At 44.0% G+C, this 21,984-nt stretch overlaps 2 protein-coding genes and 1 non-coding gene across 19 annotated transcripts in view; 1 reads left to right on the plus strand and 2 right to left on the minus strand.

The window, feature by feature from the left end:
- Window positions 1-14,170, plus strand: part of BPTF (bromodomain PHD finger transcription factor) — a 54,404-nt gene extending 40,234 nt beyond the window's left edge. For 10 of the 17 annotated variants that reach the window (XM_027654642.1, XM_027654646.1, XM_027654656.1 and 7 more), the window contains 7 exons: window positions 901-1,126; window positions 1,520-1,863; window positions 5,037-5,210; window positions 6,123-6,315; window positions 7,265-7,349; window positions 8,343-8,529; window positions 10,240-11,147. In XM_027654642.1, the coding sequence (XP_027510443.1) occupies window positions 901-1,126; window positions 1,520-1,863; window positions 5,037-5,210; window positions 6,123-6,315; window positions 7,265-7,349; window positions 8,343-8,529; window positions 10,240-10,276 (1,246 nt within the window). In that variant the 3' untranslated portion in view covers window positions 10,277-11,147. The other 7 variants (XM_027654659.1, XM_027654652.1, XR_003529566.1 and 4 more) reach the window with 6 other exon arrangements.
- A 181-nt stretch (window positions 14,171-14,351) lies between these two features.
- CUNH17orf58 (chromosome unknown C17orf58 homolog) lies at window positions 14,352-20,570 on the minus strand. The gene is made up of 5 exons (XM_027654683.1): window positions 19,942-20,570; window positions 17,539-18,141; window positions 17,338-17,418; window positions 15,672-15,863; window positions 14,352-15,163 (listed from the first exon to the last, which is right to left on the minus strand). Exons 1-5 carry the CDS (start codon window positions 19,991-19,993, stop codon window positions 14,976-14,978), a joined length of 1,116 nt encoding a protein of 371 aa, XP_027510484.1. The 5' UTR covers window positions 19,994-20,570; the 3' UTR covers window positions 14,352-14,975.
- Window positions 20,571-21,613: 1,043 nt separating this feature from the next.
- TRNAR-CCG lies at window positions 21,614-21,686 on the minus strand. The gene has a single exon. It is a non-coding gene; the product is annotated as a tRNA-Arg (tRNA).
- Between the last annotated feature and the right edge of the window lie 298 nt (window positions 21,687-21,984).

Below are 21,984 nucleotides of genomic sequence, written 5' to 3' on the forward strand. Positions count from 1 at the left end.
AATTAGATAATCACAAGTGTGTGTGTCAGATACTAAGAAAAAGAATAGTGTGTTTTATAAGGTTTTGATCATCAAATCACAAGCTCAGTTGATTACAACACTATCACTGGGTGTTACTTATTTAGTGTGGACAATTGCATAAGGAATAAGATGTGTTGGATATTCTCCTCATTTAATGGTGTCAGACAGCCACAGTGATATTTCAACTGACAGAAGTCAAATTTAAAACAAGAGGGGAGAAAAGGGTTCTAACTAGCCTGGTTCATGGTGCAGCTGTCTTTCCATCTCACTGATCTGTTGTCCAAAAATAAATAAAATTGCAGAACAAGTGAGCAGGAGAATAGATTTATAGTTAAATGTACAGCAAGCAGATGAAAAATTAATCCTGAGCTGTCATTAGTGAAGAAATCGGGAACTGTTTTATTGTGAATTTTATACAGTGAAAACTAGTAGTCAGTCCTTGTGCCAAAACACAAAATCCTGGTAGGATTTGGTGGTCACTGGAGTGAGGAAATGTCTGCTTTAGGAGTTACAGGCTTCCAGCTCACTTTCATCCTGAATCAGAATAAACATCCAGCTCTTTCAAAGAAGGTTGTGGAAACTGGATTGAGTGAAAATGTCTTTAATCATATTAAAACCAAAGCTTTGCAGGGAGTTGTGGAGCAATTAGTACTCAGATCAGTTAAGGCCCTCTTGAGCCTAACAAGGGTCTGGATCTCTCCCAGCAGTGTTGTAGTAAATAAGCAGGAGTGGGAGCACTGTGTGTTACTAAATTTGCCTTGTGCATCTTAAGAAATACAATAATTTAGCTTGCAGTAACTGGAGACCTGATCCTGCTTTCTCAGCTGGGAGTTAACAGGCAGCTCAGCACAATGTCCCTTTTCTTTATTCCTTCCCCAGGATGATTGTGTGCAACCAAGTGATGAAATATATTCTGGATAAGATAGACAAGGAAGAAAAACAGGCAGCTAAGAAGCGGAAGCGAGAGGAGAGCGTGGAGCAGAAGCGCAGCAAACAGAACGCCACCAAGCTCTCAGCTCTGCTCTTCAAGCACAAAGAACAGCTGAAAGCTGAAATACTGAAAAAAAGAGCACTTCTGGACAAGGATCTACAGATTGAAGTGCAGGTAAGGGCAGAGTCTCAAAGACTAATTTGATTTTAAGCTAGGGAGAATATTTGTGTCTTAACCTTTGTTTGCTCAGTGAGATTTTAAGGATGCTTGCAGGAAGAAGCTCTGGTTATGGATCCTCTGCCAACCTACATTATGTCCTTTGGATGCCTCTTGGTTTTCTTGTGGACTGAAGTCACCTTGTTTTTACAGCCAGTGGGCCAGAGTAGCCCAAGAGTATCATCCCTTAATGTTGTGTGAATTATAGTTTAAGAACATGAAAAAAATGCATATTTAAATGGATTTAATTGTTTTCTTTAAGTGTGGGGATTTTTGCCTAGACCGTAATGCTGTCTTGAAATAATCATATGAAGTGCCTCCCTCTCTATTTATTCATTTAATACACTTCAGGAGGAGCTAAAGAGAGACTTGACTAAAATTAAGAAAGAAAAGGAAAAGGCCCAGGCAGCAGCTGCTGCAGCAGCAGCCGCAGCCGCCGCAGCCGCAGCCGCTGCCCCACCACCACCACCACCAGTGCCACCAGTGCCACCACCACAGCAGGCAGCCAGCATCACCTCCTGCTCCTCCACCACTGTCCCAGTGCCAGTGTCCTCCCAGAAGAGGAAACGAGAGGAGGAGAAGGATTCCTCGGCTTCCAAGTCCAAGAAAAAGAAAATGATTTCTACTACCTCAAAGGAAACGAAGAAGGACACAAAGCTTTACTGCATCTGTAAAACGCCTTACGACGAGTCCAAGTGAGTAGAGGTGCCACAGCCCCCTCCTGCATGTTCTTAGTGTAGGCTTAGTGTCAGTGTTAGTGCCAGGCAGTGCTAGAGCTGGAGATAGTGGCAGGTCGTTGCAGTGATCACTGAAGCATAGAGAATAAAGTCTCTATTTTCCACTAGAAGTTACAAATATTAACATACCTGATTTATGCTGTTACTGTTCGTGGTTTATATTTCCTCGTTTGCATGTCTCCATTGTGTGACCTTCCTGTCTCACATGCACATACTCTTTTCTTTTTTTTCCCTCCGCTCTGTTACTCTTTCTTTTGCTGTTTTGCCTCTGCCTCAGAAGCAAGTGACAACTTGGTTTGGGCAATTTCTTGTGGATAAGTAGCTTTGGTACCGTCTTCCAGTATAAAAGACTTTTTTTTGTAAGTCAGTAGCCAGTAAAGGGGGCTCTGAGCCACTGGACTGCAGTTCACTTTGGACAATGTTTCGGGTAGCAATGGTTTCCATGTATTAGACTTTGCATCCCAGGGTTGATAAAAATAAAATGAACATTTAAGCATTTGACAAAGTGAAAACTGCAGTTCTCTGTAGTTTGATTCTGATTGTGAATGAGGACAAATATTTTTGCTATGTACAGAGTTTGTGAAGAAATGTTGTAAGTGGTGGAGTGGGAGATCCAATGGATTCCAGGGAATAGTGTTACAGATTTCTGCTGAACAGCAGCAGTTAGGTTGATGTCTGAGAGCTGTGTATGTAAAATAAATCTGACTTCAGACCAATTCCAAGTGAGTATTTATCTGCTCAACAAGTGAGCAGATTCACACCCAGTGGTATGAATTGGTGCCATTTGGTGGTGGATCAAACGCTGATAACAGAGAGAAACCATAGAGCTGGAGTGGTGCTTTCACTCCAGAAGTGGTTCTTCCTTCCAAGTTTAGGGCCAGGGCTAGGGGATCTCTTGAGGTTCCCTCTAGCCTTTTGTGGATTTTAATTATTTTTTAAATGAAGTTAAGGTCTTGAGGATTATTTTCATCTTGGTTGTTGAGTGGCTCTGCCCATTCCACCAGTCCTTCAGCGTGGGGAATGGGGCTGCTCCCAGTGCTGCCAGTCCTGCAGGAAGGGCAGAGGGATGCCCTGGCTGTGAATTCGCTGTGACTTCTAAGGAATATCACTTAAGGAATGTTGTCTGTGTCAGGCTTTGTCACCCAGTGCATTTAGGGGACCCTGTTCTTTGGTGTGATCCTGAACAGAGATGTGTTACTGCCTCCAGTTAGTGAGGGGTACAACTGGCACAAAAATGAGAGGAACAAATTTTGTGAGCAAAGGGATTTGATTGTCAGACTAACTCTATGGTCATAGACTGAATTTTGATAGCCTGAATCATGTGCTTCAGTGCACTGAATAAAACTTGAAGAAAATGAAAGTTTAATAACTCAGTAGTATCCTCAGCAATATGATTCAGCTCTGCTGCTCTGCTTTTTGTGAGTTTTAAATTTGATGTTCTTACAAATGATGGCTGTACCATTGAACTCCTTAATCCTTTCCCTATTTGGAAAGGAATTAGTCGAGTTTTAAAACAATTTTGTGGGAAACATTTTTTTGTTTTCATCTATATGTAGGCATCAGATCTTCCTCTTTGTGCTGGTGTCTCTTTTCTACTTCAGAAAAGATACATGTGCTACTTGAAGAGCGAATTTGTGGTATTTTATGAATACCCTGTGCATTTTTTTGGATGTGTAGTAAATTCTGCTGCGTATTTTTTCTGCACATTTCTTATGTTTGGCTCTCATTTGTGATACTCCAGGGCTGTAGGGATTTGCTGATATTGTTTTTGAGGATGGTCAGTAAGGATATCTTTCTCAGATTCCTACTTAGATTCCAACTTAATTGTTAAAGCACAGTGTAACACCTGTTCCACAGTCCAGTGCAAGGTTTGGCATCCACACCTGGATGTAAATGTGCTTCCACATCACCAGGAGCAGCCACAGTCCCTCTTGGGAAGGAAACACAGGCTGAGTTGTTGAGAGTTGTCAGAACCTTTGTCTGTCTGTTCTTTATGGAATTTGGGTTGTGTGATATTGCTTTTAGGATTTTCCTGACTGCAAAATATAAGAGAAAAGGCAGGATCTGGGTGTCCAGGGTGTGTGCAGAGGCCCAGGGAATTCAAGATTGTTTTGTGGAACATGGGGTAGGCACTGCCCTGGTGCTGGTGTGGTGTCCCAGGGGTGTTGCAGACTGACAGGATGGCAGGAATTCCTACAGCAGCACGTGGCAGGGGGTTGTGTTCTCCAAAATCCAGGAAGATGGAGGTTCCCAGTCCGCTTGCTTTTGCTTAGGCAGAGAGAATGGATGTGCACCGTCCCCATCTGGTTGTCACGAGTCACAGGTGTGTCCTGAGATGTCCATACACGAGTTACAAACATCCTTGCATAATATTTTACAGTTTTGTCACATCATTCTGTGCAAGGTCCCATCCCCATGGTTCTGTCCCTGGTTCCCTTCACTTTGTGTCATACCATACCTGGTTCTGTCACACAGCTGTGTCTGAGAGGAGACATTATTCACTCGAGAACGGTCCACATTCCACTTTGTCGCAATTTTAAGTACTTTATTATCAGTTTTTCAGTGCACATTCCTCCCAAAAAAATACCCCACCAAGATTTAAAATTGACAACCATGCCCTGACCCCATTTTCTTTCGTATCATGTTGTACCAGTAGTACCTACACACGGCTGGTTGCATGTTCTTGTAGTGTACTTGTAACTCCTAGTTGGTGTTTGCGCTTTGCTTTTGTTTTTTAAATTAACTGAGACCTACATTTTCAAACCTTAAGGAAACGTTTCAGTGGCTTTTGAGCTGCAATTTTGAAAATGTAAAACCTTTTTCTTTGGCCTTGTCTTTTTGTGCCTTTGATAGTTTTTCCACACGCACACTGAAGACAGGTAGATTTTTAGCCCATTCTGGTTACATATTAATATGTACATATTAATACATGTGCATTTGAATTTAAAATTGACCCAAGTGACCTTACTGCCAGTCTAGCTGCAGCATGAGATATTTTGTAAGGACAGGGAGCAGGGAAACTGAGACAGAAAGCAGGCCAGCAGCAAGTACATCAGAGAGAAGTGCAGGGAAAAGTGCCATGCCATTTGAAATGACAATTACATTGTCATTTTCATTGTGAACACTTTTAGGTTCTATATTGGCTGTGATCTTTGTACTAACTGGTATCATGGAGAATGTGTTGGAATCACAGAAAAGGAGGCTAAGAAAATGGATGTGTACATCTGTAATGAGTGTAAACGGGCACAAGAGGGCAGCAGTGAGGAGTTGTACTGTATCTGCAGAACACCTTATGATGAGTCGCAGTGAGTTCGGATCAGAACCTCTTATTCCATGTTTAGGTAGCAAACTGCTCTGACTGTGCTTTCCTGTTCCTTGCCAAGCATAAAAAAAAACCCCAAACAGTTATTCTGCATATATTGTATTCATTCGTAATACAAAATTGCTTTCTGGTAATTGTCTTTCCCCCTCCCCTTCCCCGGTCCCCCAAATGTTTCTGTTCAGTAAATGTTTAGGAAAAGTGGAGTTTTCAGGGTGGTCAAAATGTGTTGTAGTTTTTATGCCAAAACACCGTGAATTTAAATTGGGATTTATTTTACTTTTTTTTTTTAACAAGGGATGGTTAGATTAAATGACAAATGCTGTATTGAGTGGATTTTTTTGTGCTTTGATCTGGCTAGAGAACATAATTTTAGTATGGGGGTGTGTGGTTGGTATATGATATATATATATATGTGTATAAATATACATCTTTTACTGTAAGGCTTTGTGTCATAGAATACCCCTCCTGTATTCAATTACAAGACTGAAGCTCCCATATGAAAAATGCTTGTATGGAGTGAACCAAGCCCTAGTTTTAGTCCAGTTTGTGCAAAATGCATCTTGAATTGGTTTGGATACTGGCTGGGTGAGACTTCTGGCTTCCACTGTTCCTTTCATCTCTAAAGCAGAAGAATGATTTTTGCAATCTCACTTGCTTGAAAGTGCCTATTATAAAATTTAGGAGCTTGTTTTGCAATGGTCTGTAATTTAGCCTGTTTGTAAACACGAGAGCAGCCGGAATAGTGTCGTTAGAATTTGTCACTCTGAAATATCACGTTGCACTGTTGTATTGAATCATGCCAAGTTATCTGCTTGGGGATTGCAGGTTTATGTGTTTAAATGCAAAGCTGGCATTGAAGAGGTGAAGGCACTGACACTTGGTTTGGCTCTTGCAGATTCTACATTGGCTGTGACCGGTGTCAGAACTGGTATCACGGGCGCTGCGTTGGCATTTTGCAGAGCGAGGCCGATCTCATCGACGAGTACGTGTGTCCCCAGTGCCAGTCCACAGAGGATGCCATGACTGTGCTCAGCCCCCTCACTGACAAGGACTATGAAGGGTTAAGGAGAGTCCTGCGCTCCTTGCAGGTGAGGAAAAGGATGGCAGCACCTTGGAGTGCTTCACTCCCTCGTGAGCCTTGGAGGAGGGTTTGATTTCTCTGTAGTAACTCTTCATGAAGAGGGAGTAGCAAAGCTTTGCTTTTTGGTGAGAAATACCACTGTGTCAGCTGCAAACTTGCTTGACATTACTGTGCTGAAGAATATTTACAAGAATTACTGTGTCAGTGCTTCTGAGTCAGTGAAAATAAGCAATGTCTTCATTGAAAGGCTTTTAGAGGAAGCAGGTTCAGAATCCCAAAGGGCAGAGTGGAAGCCCAACTGCACAGGGTGTGGAAGGTGCAGTGTTCTCTTCTGTACAAGGTGCATTGCTCTGTTCTCAGATCACTTTTCTGTGGTTTCTGTTCTACATTTCTATACTGTAATTCAGAGTTACCAGATTTCAGTGTTCTACAGGGATCATTATCAGCATGTAAATGATGGCATCCTGATAATAAGAATAACATCACTGTCTGATACAGTATATTTCTGGTTTGTCTGTCACTCCCAAATAGGCTTTTTCTGCTACAGCTGTAAAGACTTTTTAAGAATTTTTAAAACTCTTAAAATTATGGTAACAGAAATCCTGTAAGTAATATTTTTGTTGTCCTATATTTTTTTATACATTTATGGAAACAAATTAATTTTTTGAGTACTTGAAAGCACTCTCAGTAAATTCATTCCATACTTTTCCATGCAGCCTGTTCAGCACAATATCCTGTTATGTCTGAATTTCACATTATTTCCTGTTTTGAAGCCCAGCTACTCGGTCATTGACATTTAAAACATCAGATGAGAACTAGTCACTTTTTCATATAATGCTGCACTTCTTCCTTAAATTCAACTCTAGACCCCAACAGATAAAAGGATGATGAAAATATTTAGCTATTAATAGTGCTAATTTAATTTTGTTTTTAATTCTCTCCTGTTTCCCTGCCAGGCTCACAAGATGGCGTGGCCCTTCCTAGAACCAGTAGATCCCAACGATGCACCAGATTATTATGGTGTCATTAAAGAACCAATGGGTAAGTGTTGGTGAGAAGAGCCTGAGTGAGGGAATTTGGGCTTTTGGATATCAAATTAATTCCCTGCTGACCAGTTCTGGCCATGTGTTGTAAAATACCCAGTTTTTGCAGTGAGGCAGGTGAAACAATGTGATTTCTCATTGATATATTTAGAAGTTCATGGGGGTTAAGATACCTACTTCTGGCTGTCTCCTTTCACCAGATGAAATGTGGAAGTCAGTGCAGCAGTAGAACAGAATTCTTGTTTTTAAGTTGCTTTATTTAAAGAGGACAATTTTGTTATGTTTTCCTTTTGCTGGGATTTTTATGTCTTGTGCATCAGCTCCTACAAAGTTTGGGATATTACTCCAGAGGCTGAGGAGAAGGTGGTGCTAACACAGGGAAGTGCGACATGCAGCTTAAGATGGAGTTTAAAATCATCTTCATCTGACTTGATAGAGCACTAAATTTTGTATTCCACGTAATTTGTCTGTGGAACAAAATGGATTCAGAGGTTGTGCATGTGGGGCAAGAGGAGAGGGAGATGCTGCAGCTTTATGGTGCTTTGCTCTGGCATTTTGCATGATCCTGCACTTGAAATCTTTCCTCTGTGCCATGTGTAATGTGCACATGCCCATGAACATTGATAGTTCCTTCAGAGCAAGTCAGGAATTAAAAAAATAATCGGAAGGTACAGTGCCAGAAACTGAATCCACATTGTCTGACCTTTTTTTTTCTCCCCTTAATTTCTTCAGAAAAAGCAGGGAGCTTCCTGCAAGAGACCCAGGTTTTCCAAGGTCATTCTGATATTGCATTTGGTTTAATTCAGCTGCACACAACACATTCATGCACAAGTGTTTATTGTGAGGGAGATCTCCTGGTGCCACCATCGCAACCAGCACCCCTGGGACAGCAACTAACCTGGATAAGGCTTTGTTTCCCACAGTCTTGGCAGTGTAGACTTCTGTTTAGGATGAAAATGTCTCATTTAAGCAATCTTTGGTTTCTTTAAAGACCTGGCCACCATGGAAGAACGGATCCTGAAACGCTACTACAAAAAGGTCACGGAGTTTGTGGCAGATATGACCAAAATTTTTGATAACTGCCGTTACTACAATCCCAGTGACTCCCCTTTTTACCAGTGTGCAGAAGTTCTCGAGTCTTTCTTTGTACAGAAACTAAAAGGATTTAAGGCAAGCAGGTAAGTTTTGGGTGTTTTCCCCTAAAATCTCCTTTCTAAGCTCATGTTCATACAGGGATTTGCTGCCCCCTGCACTTTCCTGGACAACTTGCTTTTAAAGGGAAATCAATCTATAATCAATTCTATAATAGCCAGCTGTCATTTCTTTGGTCAAAATTAAGGTTTAAAGATGATTTTGTGGAGGTTACTTTGGAATGTTTGTTCAAAAGGAGTTGTGACATAGAAATTTGGGCAGTATCAGAAATGTACAAAATTTGAATGACACTTTAACTCATTCCTGCAGAAAACTTAATAATTTCTGATCAGGACAAATGCTGTGTCTGAGTTCTGATGATGTTCTACTCTGCAGCAAATACTTCTCATGCTAATAAGAGATAATCCTGCTGTGAAGCTTAAAATCCAATGGAAGAAATTAAAATACTTCAGTTTTACTCCTTCTCTCATCTTTTTACAACTCACCACCTTTGAAACAGAGGGAATAAGTACAGTTAAAGTAGTAGATGAGAAATGAACCTAAGTCAAAATTTACCTTTCAAAATTAAACTTACCTTTCTTTTTTTTTTTTGTAGAAGGGCCACTGTAGAGCATTTCCCTTACACAGACATTCCTAAAAAACCCATGCAGCCTTACCACACGTTTTTGTTCCTTGCCTGCCCTACCCAATAGCACATCCATGGGAGTTACATCCCTTGGAAAGCTTCACTTTCTCTCCATTGCTGTGGAAGCTGATTTTCACATGTAATGAGAGTAGGATTGATAAGAAGGGAGGAGTCAGATTAATTAGTCCAACATTTTTCGTTTCAGTTTAATACCATATTAGTGATTTTCGTCAGGTAGTTTTCAGCCCATGTTTCTGTCACTGTCATAGCTGGTACCCAGCACTTGCACACTGATTTCATTGCTGCATCTTCTTTGTTATTGTTTTTCATTTATACCATCCATGTTCTTTCTTTTCTTGCAGATTGTGATATCTTTAGTCTGACCTTTTTAACTGGAATCAGAACTGGATGTTGGGGTCACTTTCTTTTATTGTACAATTCAATGACATTAAACTGCCCTAAAAATCCAGCTCACTTGTCTAAACAGTAACTGTTGTTTTTGTTGCCAGCAGTCACACTGGTGAAAGTAACTGTATTAACACAAATTGTCCCGTTCCTCAAATACTGTATGGAGAAAAATGAAAAATTCATCTTGGAAAACTTGTATTTTATTGTTTTATTTTAAGTCACTAATAAAACTGTGAATGTCAAAGAGGAGTTTTGCTGAACTCTGCTTAGCAAAAATGTGATTTTTAACATACCTGTTCAGTTTTTTCTATTAAGCTAATCCAAAGACTTCTTGAATAAATTTAAGCAGAGTAGATCTTATTATAAATATTCACAACTAAAAATGTCTTTTTGCTTTCCTTTTGATGGACTACTATTATGTAAATATGTGAGTAAAACTGATGGCAGGCATTTTGGAATATTCCAGAGACACACTGCATTTTCCAAGTACTGAAATATTTGTATTCTGTAGGAGAAAACGTGCTTAAAATTCAGAGAGAATTATTTTAAGTGTTCTTTTTTTTTTTTTTTTTTCTGAAGGGGAAAAAACTAAATGGAAGCAACGTGTGGTGGTAATTCCTTTATTGTGGTTTACCCTTGGCAACACTTTGTGTTCTCCAAACTGAAAGGTGCTTAATTGTTCACTTTCTTCTGTATTCTGCAGGTCCCATAACAACAAACTGCAGTCTACAGCTTCTTAGAGTTCAGCGTGTTACCAAACACACGAGCAAGGATCTGGTTGTCTGACAATTTTTAATTAAGGAGCCAGATGTTTTTAGTCAGGTTGTCCTGACAAGACTTGATGTAAACTGCGTTTTTATTGGTCACAACAGTCAAATTATATTCTTGGCTTATTTTGTCCAAAGGACAAAGAAATAAAAAAATCAGCAGCACCACTTTCTTGTCAAGATCAAATTGTTGTACTATTGTGGCAGAAGCGGGAAAACTTTGTTTTGGTGAAGGAGAGAGAGAAAGAGAGCAAGAAAAAAAGATACAGTAAATGGGGTCACGTTTAACTCCATGGAAATGCCACGTCTGTTCTTCAGTGAAGAAGCTGGTTTAAAGTCCACACAGAAAACTTTGACTGTATTTATTTATTGTTGCAAAAAAGACGCTTTTTTATTGCTGCCCTCATTTGTCAGCTAATTATTTTTTCTTATAAAATCCAGCCCCGGTTCCATGTAATCCATTCTGTATCTTAACATGATTCCTGTAGGTAAAAGTACAAGAAGACCTCTAGATGTCTTTTCTTTCTATGAAAGGAGCTGCTATGTACACATGTGCACACACACAGGACTGGGAATCAACAAGGAGTTTATCATTCATGGTAGATAAAAACAAGCTTGCATAGAAGTTGGGCTGAGTGGTCATGGACTACAGACTCTGTTGCCTTGAATATAACAGTACAATTTGTCATTTACTCTGCACCAGACTGAACTGAGTAAAAATCTATTTGAAGGTATCTTGTTTGTAAACATTTGTCAGATTCTAATTTTTTTTTTCTTTTGTATTAAAATTCAAAATATGGATGTATATGAAACAAAATAAATGGAGATCATTGTTCTCCCCACAGCCGGAGGTGTGTCTGAGTGTGCGCTGACACGTGGGCTCTGTGCAGGAGTGCAGGTATTGCAAGGAACAGGGGTGGGAATGGCCAGGGAGGTCGGATCCCACTGCTCTGAAGGTTGTGGATACCACAGTTCATTCCTAAGCACCTGTTATCCCATTGTAACATCACTCCAGTGGTGCCAGAATGACTGTAACAGATGGAACGGGGTAAGGAAGTATCTTGTGAAGTGTCCCTGCCCACTGCTGAATTCAGGGGTGTTTGCCAAGTGCTCTGGGAATGTGCAGTACCACCTGTAACTGTATCCCTGGGAGGCGTCCTGGGCTGCCTCCGTGTTTCCTGTGGGATAAACTGGAGTCCAAGAAGATGCAAATTGTAGATGAGGAGGTTTTCTTTCCCATCTCCCCCCTGCAAGTGACCTGCTCATGGTACCTGTCTGTAGTTCCCAGCCCTGGTTTCTCTGCAGCTCCTCGACCACCTTTTGCACTAATTCACAGTCAGCTTGTGTTCCACAGTGGTCTGGGATTTACCTGATTCATGGATAAGCTCCTTTTGGGTTTCACCTCACACCTTGCTATGCAAGAACCTCGTCTGTTATTTTTCTTACCAAGGTGTTGCTGCTCACCACCCTTTCTTACACTTCAGCTCAGGTGTTCAGGTTCTTCTGGGGGGATTTTATCTACTAAAAACTCGTGTGTTTTTGTACATACAAATGTTGTCATTTAACCTATATGTGAAAATTACTAATTGTTCAGTGTGGAAACAATAATCCATTTATGCTTCTGAAAGTCAAAGAAGAGTAGTTGCATTTAGGTTATGTTGTCCTTTGAAGTTTTTTTTAAAAATGCTGCATATTGTAAGCATTGTGTTATAATGCAACAAGGAAAAACCTCCCCGTTCACAGCACTGGGAATATCCTGCATCTCATCCAAACTCCTCAGTATTTCTGGACTATTTATTCATACTTAAATCCATATGACATGGTTTAAACCTTTCCTACCTGTAGGCAATAGATTGCTGTTTTTAACAAATTGTGGCAAACTGAACAGTACTTTTTTGTACCTTATAGGACACATCATCCTAGACAAATAAAGTAATGTGTTTGACATGGATTTGGTGGTGTTTCTAATGAAACATTTGATGATGTTGTGGGATATAGGTCTTGGCATTGCCAGATCATATATAATCCATACATGCAGTTTAATCCTGCTGATTAATTGTCCAACCCAAACCATTGTGATTCCATATGATCCTGTTTTAGTGTCTTCAATTGCCATGGAGTAGGTCAAGGTACTTCTCTCAGTTTATTAGTGGTGAACTTTTACAGTTAAATGGTGTTATTGGAAATAAATCACTCGTGATTAATCCCAACCTGCCTTAAAGCATAAAGTTCATAAGGTTTGTGGTCTCTGGTCAGTCTTCCTCCTCTTTGTATTTTATAAATTATTGCAACAGTTGTTTTGAAATGGCCTGTGTTGTAACACTGTGATAATGTGAGCTGTACCAGCCTGATTTTCCTTTCTGTCTCCTCAAATTTGAAGCAATTACCCTCGGTCCTGGTTTAGTTCATGCAGAAGTTAATGGAGGTTTAGAGTGAAAAGTTGAGCTGAACCAAAAGCCTCAAGTAAGCCCCAGAAAGACAAGAAGGCGACAACATTCCTGTACACCTGGATTTCTGTGTGTTGGCTGCAGAATTCTCCTATTGATCCTGCTGGGGAGAAAACTATCAACTGTAAGGTACCAAAATTACTGTTGCAGCTGCTGGACTTGAGTTCTGTCTTCTCACTGTGGTTATTGCTGTGAGGGTTTTGGAATAGTGAGTGAAAGACTCTTGACCTAAGAAATCTTTTTTATTGAGTATGTACCTTTGGTGTGTGATGAGCCTGGTATCAACAGTCCTGCTCCAGCTCTGTCTCAGCTGGGCTGGGACATGCAGTGGCTTCTTGCACAGCTGGTGTGGGAACATTTTAAGGAGGGATCTTCCAAGAAAGAAGGGAAAGGTAAGAGGACGAACAAAGGGAGCACAGGATAAGTTGTTCTCCCAGAGCAGCAGCTCTATCCAAGAGTGGTTTGTGTCAGTTATTGGCCTGGAACTCGGGCTTAGCACTGGTGTCCTGTGCTTCTCCCTTCCCAGGGACAGTCACAGTGAGATACACGTTAGGTTTGTACCCACACTTCCCTGGGTTAGGTTACAATAGTGGGAACAGGGCTGGGATGCTGCTCTGGGAGGGGGGATGCCTGGAGGAGTTGCTGGTTAGTCCCTGGACTTGGCTGGAAATAGAAACAGAGAAACTTGAGATGCTCATGTAACCCTTCCTCCTCCTTCCTCCTGTCCCTCCCAGTCACTCCAGTGCTCGGATTTGCTGCCAGAACACTCCTGCTGCCAAATCAAAGCCCCCTCAGAGTCTCTCAGGAAAATTCCATCTATCCATGGTGTGCTCCATGCAAAGGCTTTCACAGAGCAGAAGTGAGACAATTTACTTTTTAGGTAGACCCAGCCTATGAATAAATTTCTCAGCCTTTGGGTCCCAAATATGTGATGATTGCTCTTGGTACTTGGCTCCATATCAAGACACGCTTGATGCAGTGTGACCTGTCACCCATCCCTTGCTCTGTGGCTTTTCAGTGACACTAAATGAAGCTGCAGAGGTGTGTGACAGGTAGAATGTGCCAGAACTACCTTTTTTTCAAGACAGAAAATGCTTATAGAAACCACTACTTCCTGTTGCAGGTCATGCCATACCACTGTATGTGTATTTTTTTTAAGCTCCACTGCTTTTTTCCATTTCTTAATGTAAATATGTATTGTCAAATCCCCAACTTGTCAAACAAGGAGATGCCTTTGTTTGATATGATAACATAAGCTTTTTGGGCCTTACAGAACCCAGGAGATGGTGAAACCAGAACCTCATGAACATTTTATTAGTTTCTTTTACAGACTTAAGATCTGCAAACACTGACTGGGAACAGCAAGCATTTCATTCCCTCTGCAGCCCTTTCACAGATTCTTCCATCCCACCACATTAAAAGGTACTAAAAGATTGTATCTTTGATTTTAAAATTAACTTTACTGATGTGCAAGTACAAGCTGGGTGATATTTCTGAAGGGGAATGGCATTCAGGAGGAACTGCCCCTGTAACCAGGCACACACTGTGCAGTCCATGCTCATTCTGCATTCCTTGGAATGAACTTGTGCCATTACTCATGAGCCAAATTGGGCATTTGTGTTGTGCAGTTCTTGATGTGCTTTCAGTCAGTGTGTTCATACACTCAAATAGTTACCCAGAATGGAGGGTGCTTCCTGTGAACATCCAGCTCTGGTTGAGGAATGATGTGATTTTTAGAAGTAGCACAAAAGACACGTTTGAGGAGACCAAAACAATACAAGTGATACCTATTGCTGTTGGTTTCTCTTGAATCAAATGCATGTGATACTTCAGGCAGAACTGTGTGACACCCTGGGCAGCCAAAGCTGTGTACAGATCTAACGTGTTCAAGGTGAGAGGTTCTAAAGTGCAGTTGCTGAGCACTGAGGATGAAGCCTCCAGAACTGTACATTTACTACAGATTATTAGGGGTGCACTGCAGCAGGGGAGGCTACAATAACCTGTGGCTCTGAAAAAGCTGGAGCAAATCCATGACCAGTTAACATTCCCTAGCCTGACTTCTGTGCTAAACCCCACCAGAGGTGCCTGGTGAGGGCATTCCGTGTTTGCTGAAGCACAAAGCAGTGTCCGATCGCAGCCCGTGCCCGGCGTGAGGTGCCCTGGCCAGGTGTGCCCTGGGGGGTGACTCCCACTGCTCCCCGTGTCCTGGACGGGGCCACCGGACCTTACGGACACTTGGAACGCGCCGCCTGCACCTTGTGATCCCTTTTCCTGTTGAACCTCCTCACGTAGCTGCTGCTGCTCCCGATCCAGCCGTCGCCCGGCCGGAGCCGCCCGCGCAGGGCCGGCAGCAGCTCCGCCGGCAGCTCCCGGCGCTTGTGGAAGATCCGCCCCATCACGATGTACCTGCTCCCTGCAAAGCAAACCAGGGAATGTGGGATCGCTCCCTGCGCTCCCAGGGGAGTGGGAACAGGTGGGAAGTTGTGCCCTTTGGAAACATCTGGAATGTACCACGGCACCCGGAGCTCCCCTGGCACCTGTGGGTGGTCGTTGCACAGACATGATGATTTACTGCTGGGGCAAATACTGGTATTTGATAAACGTGCTTTTAGAAGGAAAACTGAACTACTGACAAAGACATCGGCTTAAGCTCCTGCTTAAACTGCTTTGGCAATCCTGAAAACTTGCAATCGTTTTGGAACTGGATAAAGTTAAGAAAGGACTATGCTGATACCTGATGTCTTCCAGCTTTTCTTCTGGAAGTTTCTAGAAACTGGGATGGAAAAAGCCCTTCACTTTGAGGAAATGCTTTTTTTTCCACATTTTCCCGACAACCCAGGGTAAGCCTATTAAACTAGGGCAGACTAAGACGGCACTGCATGCAGAGGAATAGCAGAATGGATTTAGCTGGAATTATTTACCAAGTTTAAAGTCTGGACAGGGTTTACTGCAGTTCAAAGTATCCACAAGTAGGATGTGGACTCGGAAGAAGGCGGCATCGGGAATGACGTACAGGCGACTCATCTTGTACAGTCCATCACTGTTCACCAGGAGGGTAATCCAGTGGACTCCATTCCCCAGGCTTTCCATGTTATAAACAATTCCATTCACTGCTGTTTTAAAGGAGAGAGGGGAAAAAAAGCAATGATCAGATTGTATATATGGTGGGCAGCTCAGGGTATGTGTGAAGGCTCTTTTTTAAAATGCTTAAAGGAAGTGTCAGGAGAAATCCTTGGATTCGGTGGGCAGTGGGAGTTGCTTCAAGTCACCTTTGGTGAGGTCATTGCCTGAGTTTCTGCTGCCTTACTAACCTTGTGCTTTACAGGCCTGAGATGTTTCTTAGTGAAGTTTATAGAATGTTCCAAAGACAGGGATGGGTTTAGTACCATTTTCTATCCCAATACATAAAAAGTGGACGTGTTTATCTAACAAAGTCAAATGGTCAAATGTAAAACTTCCCACTGAAGTAGAAAGGTGAGCTGGAAATGAAACACTTGGAAGAAAAGGCACCAAGTAGGCTGTGTTGTGTGTTCAATCATTTCCATGCTGTGCTCCCAGTTTCTGGTTCTGACAAGTGCTGAGCTGACTCCAGGAATGGGAAAACAGCACCGTGTCAGGTGGGAAAGGCAGAGGGGGCTGTTATAGCTGGTGTTACACCTCTGCTCAGCACTGGAAACGTAAAGAAATGGAAAGCTCTCTGATCACTGCAGTGGAACCTTGGCTCAGCTGTTGCCCAGACTTTTTCCTACCTGTCTTTTCGATTGGAGAGAAGAGTGAGGTTGCTGTTGGTTAAAGGCTAAAGCACACACTGTAAAGCCCCCGTTGCACAGGAATGCGTGAGAGTGGTAAAAACCAAAACAGGCAGCATTTGCAGAAAGCACTTCCTGACTTCTCCATTTAGAGAAAACAGATGTCTCCTAACGTGTTTATGTTCTACAAATGGAAACATCTGTTACCACTGGGGTTGTATTTTCCTTATCTCTTAAAATACTGTGAGAAAAAGTTGGTATCTGTTTCACAACTTTGTGAGCCCAAGGCAGGATTTCAGTCAGAAAATGCTTGTCCTTAAACAGTCCCTACAGAAATGCCAGCCTGTTTCCTGCCATCTTTAGTTACATCAGTGTGGACACAAGGACTAAAGACACTGAATCCTAAGGAACTTCAGGAAGAATCCTCTCTAGAGAGAGGATCACAGTTTTAGTTCTGTTTGGTTCACCATCATATTTTCATTTCAAACTTCAGCCCCCAAAATCAAACTCGCTCCAAGTAGTAGGAGGTAAGTAACCCAGCTACAATGTTTAATCTGAGACTATCTAAAACAATTGGTCTTTTCAGTTCCATTGACCAGTCCCAAGGACACTTTTCCTGCCAGGAGTGGAAAGTAGAGGGAACAGAAAAAAAGATCAATACTACCCCAAGGCAGGGAAAGCGCAACGTAAGTACATTTATAAAGAGCTGTGATTGAGACTCTTGGTGTACTTGGTAATTATTTAACATACTTATGGTATCTTTTAACAGTATTTTGGAAGTGCAGCAGGTGAACAGCAGGGCCTGTGCTCTGTGTGGGTTGGGGAGGACACAACCTACCGAATTCACTGGCACAAAAGGCCTCCACTTCATCCCACTCTCCCCTGCACTGGGCCAGACACTCCTTGTCCTTGTCACCATCTGGAACGGGAACACACACTGAGGGACAGAAATGGGCCTTTGGGGATATTTTTCATTCCAGTTACGCCGCCCAGCCTTTGGAATTTCTGGGTCCCCCTTTCCAGAGCAGCCTGTCCTTACCTTTCCTCAGCACCCCCAGGGGGTCGGGTGGGCCGGGGGACCAGCGGTTGGTGACCCAGGAGGGTTTGGGGATCCTCGTGACGGGATCGGGGCGTTTGTAGGGGATTGTCTGGCCCGGGCGGTTGAAGTGCAGCGTGTTGGGATCATTGGACTCCACTGAGTCTGGGGGAGGATGAGCTCCCCAGGTGGGTGTCCCCTGTTGCTGGGAGGCTGTGCCGTGGTGGGAGCGGGCGGACACGCTGTTGGCAGCGCCGGCCCGGCGCCGGTCCGTGTGCTTCCTGTTGGCCTGGCTGGAGTCGGGGGAGCTGGGAAAAGGCCCCTCAGCTGGGCTCTCCAGAGGCTGCCAGAGGTGTTTCCTCAGCCCTGTGCTGTTCTCCAGGGAAGGTTTGGTGCGTTTCTTCTTGTCCCAGGGCAGGGAGGTGATTTCAGGAGGCTTTGGTGGCTGCAGGTGGGTGGGAGGCAGGAGCCAGTGTTCCCTGGAATTCCCACTGGCACTGCTGGTGCCACGGGCTGGCAGCTTCACCTGCCCAGGTGCAGCAGCTGCTGAACTAAAAGCATCTTTGCTGAGAGCCTGGGCAGCTTTCTCAGCATAGGGCAGGGATCCTACATCAAAAGGAGAGAGAAAATCAGCACTTTCAGTTTTTTATTCCATGTTCTTCTCAGTGGGAGGATTTGAGGTTCTAGCCCATAAGTCCCTCAACAATATATAACTGATATACTAATGACTGATAAATATATAACTGATACATAGCTGAACAGATGAAATACAGTAGAGCAGCTCATTGCTCTGTACTCAGACGTGGCAGGGCCAGCACAGGGAATGCAGCTGTGTGAGCAGAACGGGAGGTTCACATTTTTACTTTATTATTGTTGCAAATTAAAAACAAACCCTTTTCTCAAACCCCTGAGTCTCCAGGGAGCATCTGAGGAAACAAGGTTCACGTTGCCATTTGGGATGCTTGTTTAAAAGACCATGACAGCAGAACTATTTGGTTTTCCCATCCATGGGATGCCTTATTGACAGTGTCATCCAGACTTTTCAGCAGCTTTGGGCTGTGGACATTACTGGAAAGATCTTTATCCAGAGTTTTGGATTTCTAACTGGTAATTAGGTTATTGCTGCTGAGAAACAGTTATTTCAAGGCTTTTCTTAATTTGAGAGGACAAGGGTTGAGAAAGAGAGGAAGTGTCTGGGAATACAGTGAGAAATGACTTACTGACACTGTTCACACAAGCTGGGCGGTCACCTATGCTTTTGTTTATACCTTCACCTCAATCTGTTGGACCTCAAAAAGCAAAATGGCCTTCTGTTTAGCCTGGGAAGAGAGAAATTTCCCCTTGCAGTCCATTTTCCTGTTCCTTTAGCCCCTCAGCGCATGCCCTGAGTGAGCCAGCAGAGTTTTCACACAGCTCACCCCCGCACAGCCACCGTTGGGGTGTTCGTGGCTGTGGTTACTCTGTGTAGGAGGCTGATCCCAATCCCTGTGTGAAAAGAGAGGTTTGACACCCACAGATGAACAACGTCCTGGTTTATCTCCTCTGACTGACTCAACTGCTGACCTTGCCACTTCTCCCCCTTTGCTCTCACCAGCTGCTGTCATGGGAAAGATTCCCTGATATTCGGGCTGGCCACACGTAAAGTCAAAAGAATGTCCATGGAGAGCGGGGTGGAAGGAGTCCAAGCTGAAGGGAGCAGCAGGGAAGGGTGTTTTGGAGATGGTTCAATATGAGCTGTGCACTCTGAACAGGTGTTTCACACTTGGGTGTGTAAGAACACTCTCCTGCCAGTTCATCACGCTCTCCCAGTCACAGAGTGCAACAAGAAATAGTTCATTTTTCTCTGCTCAATCCATTCAGGACCTTGAGGTTTCTGCTCCTGTACCAGCATATTCCTGTCTGGCTGTTGCAGCGCAAGACATATGACTGCAACATAACCAATTCCCAATGGAACAGATGTAAATCTTATTTATTTTCTGTCAGTGATGTACTAAACTCCAAATAAATCAGTCCAGGACAGCTTGCTGCAGGCACACATGGCAGCACAGAGCTGCAGTCAGTCAGAAACCTGGTATTTACAGGTGAAGGGGACTGAAAGAGATATAAATTATAAAAATCCCAGATGCAGAAGCAAGTCAAACCTCACCTGCCACTGGGGACTCGTGGCACCAGCTCCCTGCCTGCTCCTGCCAGGTGCTCTCAGTTCCTCCAAATCTGACAAATCAAATATTACAATTTGCATTCCCATCCCACAAACAGGTTGAAATGTTTCTTTCCCGAGCCCTTACATATGACTTGCTGAAAAGGCTACAGCCTGGAGGGCAAGGATTTGCAGGAATGTCTTCAGCCTCCCCTGATTCCAAAGGCAAAGCTGCCCCAGCCCCGCTCCGAATGCAACAGACTTACCAGAGGATGATCTAATGGCAAAGCAGAGGAGCCAGAACACTTGGGTTGTCATTTTGAAGTATTTTTCCAGACTCAAAATGAACTGGAGTCTTTTATGCCCTTCCCCCGTTTCATGCTAATGAGAGGCAGCCTTAGGGGAAACGGGAATCACTCACTGGACAACCCACTGGAGCAAGACCAAGCTGCTGCCGTCCCTCCACCACCCCTGCCCAGGAGGGATGTGCTCCAGCACCTCTTCCCATCGGGAATAACTAACTCTGTGCTGCTGCTGTCCCCTGTGTGCCGGGAATGATCTGTTTTTAGCAACAGATTTTTTTATTTGGGGGACAGTCTTGCCTCTTATGGCACTTTGTAGAGAAAAACCGTACAGAACAGGTCAGGGTTTATTGGATATGGAGAATTCATATTGGAATTGGAAGGTGCTGGAACAGCCTCACTGCATCTGTGAAGGATGTGCATTGCAGTGGAACATATTTGGGGATTTCTGGCCACCTCCACTTACACAGCTGGTAATCTCCTCTTTCAGTTTAAGGAACCAGTTCCAGTGATTCTCTTCAGACTGAAAAACGCAGTAGTGACTGTCCAGCCCAAGGCAAAGCTCTGCTGATCCGACACAGCTTTATTTTGAAATCTCCCTTTGCTAACAAGAACTCTGCAAGTTTTCACACACCAAGCCAGCCCTAATTTGGATTACTGAATTAAGGGGGCTTATTTCTATGTGACCTTATTGCCACACAACATTTCCATTGTGACAGTGTCTCTCACCGGCTGCTCCCGGGTGTTGTGGAAGTTTGTGAACTCACTCAAGGTGCAACAAACAACTTATAAAAACTTATAAACCTCCTAAAGGCTCCTGGAACCCACCCCCGACAGAAAATCTCCCCCTTGGCAATGCCTGGGGCATGGATGGTTGTCCAGTTTAAGCAGTCTGGTTTGTCCTGCCTTAATTAAGCAGTTCAATAAGATTCTTAAAAGCTCAGGGCTTTACCTCGAGCAGCAATGGCTGAAGATACAGAAAATTAACTAAAATAATGTGCAAAATAAATGACATTTTAACACAGTGAGTTAATTAATTAATCCTTATTTTCCTTTGCTACTTTTACCATTTTAAGGCCAGAAGTATCCCAAGAGAGCTAGTGCAGGAATAGGAATGTAAACTAAGGATGAGGGAGAGGAGAGCTCCTGCATTCCTGTTGTACCTCGTGTCCTGCTCGTACCTGCAGCAACTGAGAGAAGCAGGAGTGTGAGCACTTGGATGGATGGATGGACATGAGAGCATCCCACAGCCCTGTGCTCCAGGGATTTTCCTGCTGAATTGGGCAGTGCTGTAACTCAATCCTTACTGTGCCCGCGCTGGTGTTGAGTTCCTCCAGCCTCTTTACCTGGACAGGATCCCCACTAGAAGGAGTGGCGTTTGGAGTATTCCCACCATTCCAGCAGCTCCAGTGACGCTTGGAGCATTCCCACCGTTCCAGGACGCCTGAGCAGCGGACATGGGAAAGCTTTTCCAGCGGGGCTGAGGAAAACAGGGACCCGCAGCGCCGGGGCCACATCCCTGCAGGGACGGAGGCGGCTGCAGGAAGAGCGGGAAGGGGCTCCGGGGGCGGTAAAAGAGTCGGAAGGTCCCGGGTGGGCGATGGACCCGCCGTGGGGACACAAAACAATTGCGGCCCGACCCAGATGGGACTCGAACCCACAATCCCCAGCTCCGGAGGCTGATGCCTTATCCATTAGGCCACTGGGTCACCCGCCGGAGCCTGCGCGCACCGCCCAGTAAGAGCCCCGCCCGGCGCCGCTGGCCCCGCCCCCCGCGGGCCCTGCCGCTCTCCCGCCCCGCCCTTCTCGCACGCCATTGGCCGCGGCGCCCTCGAGGCCCCGCCCCCGAGGCCCCGCCCCCGCCTCAGAGCCCGTTCGATCCCTTGGCGGGAGCGCGTCATCCTCGTTACCCTTGTCCCGAAACTTTTCCCCTCACGGGCTCCCGACGTTCAGTTTCCTGACACTGTCCCGTCCCGGCCGTGCTTCCTGTGTTGCGGCTGTTGGCTG

Source organism: Corapipo altera, unplaced genomic scaffold (genome assembly GCF_003945725.1).
Source record: "Corapipo altera isolate COAL_440 unplaced genomic scaffold, ASM394572v1 343, whole genome shotgun sequence".
NCBI lineage: Eukaryota > Metazoa > Chordata > Aves > Passeriformes > Pipridae > Corapipo > Corapipo altera.

Coding starts and splice junctions, on each gene's coding strand:
- CUNH17orf58 (XM_027654683.1), bottom strand. CDS start 19,993: ATGACAACCCAAGTGTTCTGGCTCCTCTGCTTTGCCATTAGATCATCC. Junction 18,142..19,941: donor TGCCATTAGATCATCCTCTG/GTAAGTCTGTTG, acceptor CTTTTGATGTAG/GATCCCTGCCCTATGCTGAG. Junction 15,164..15,671: donor CTGTCCAGACTTTAAACTTG/GTAAATAATTCC, acceptor TTTGCTTTGCAG/GGAGCAGGTACATCGTGATG.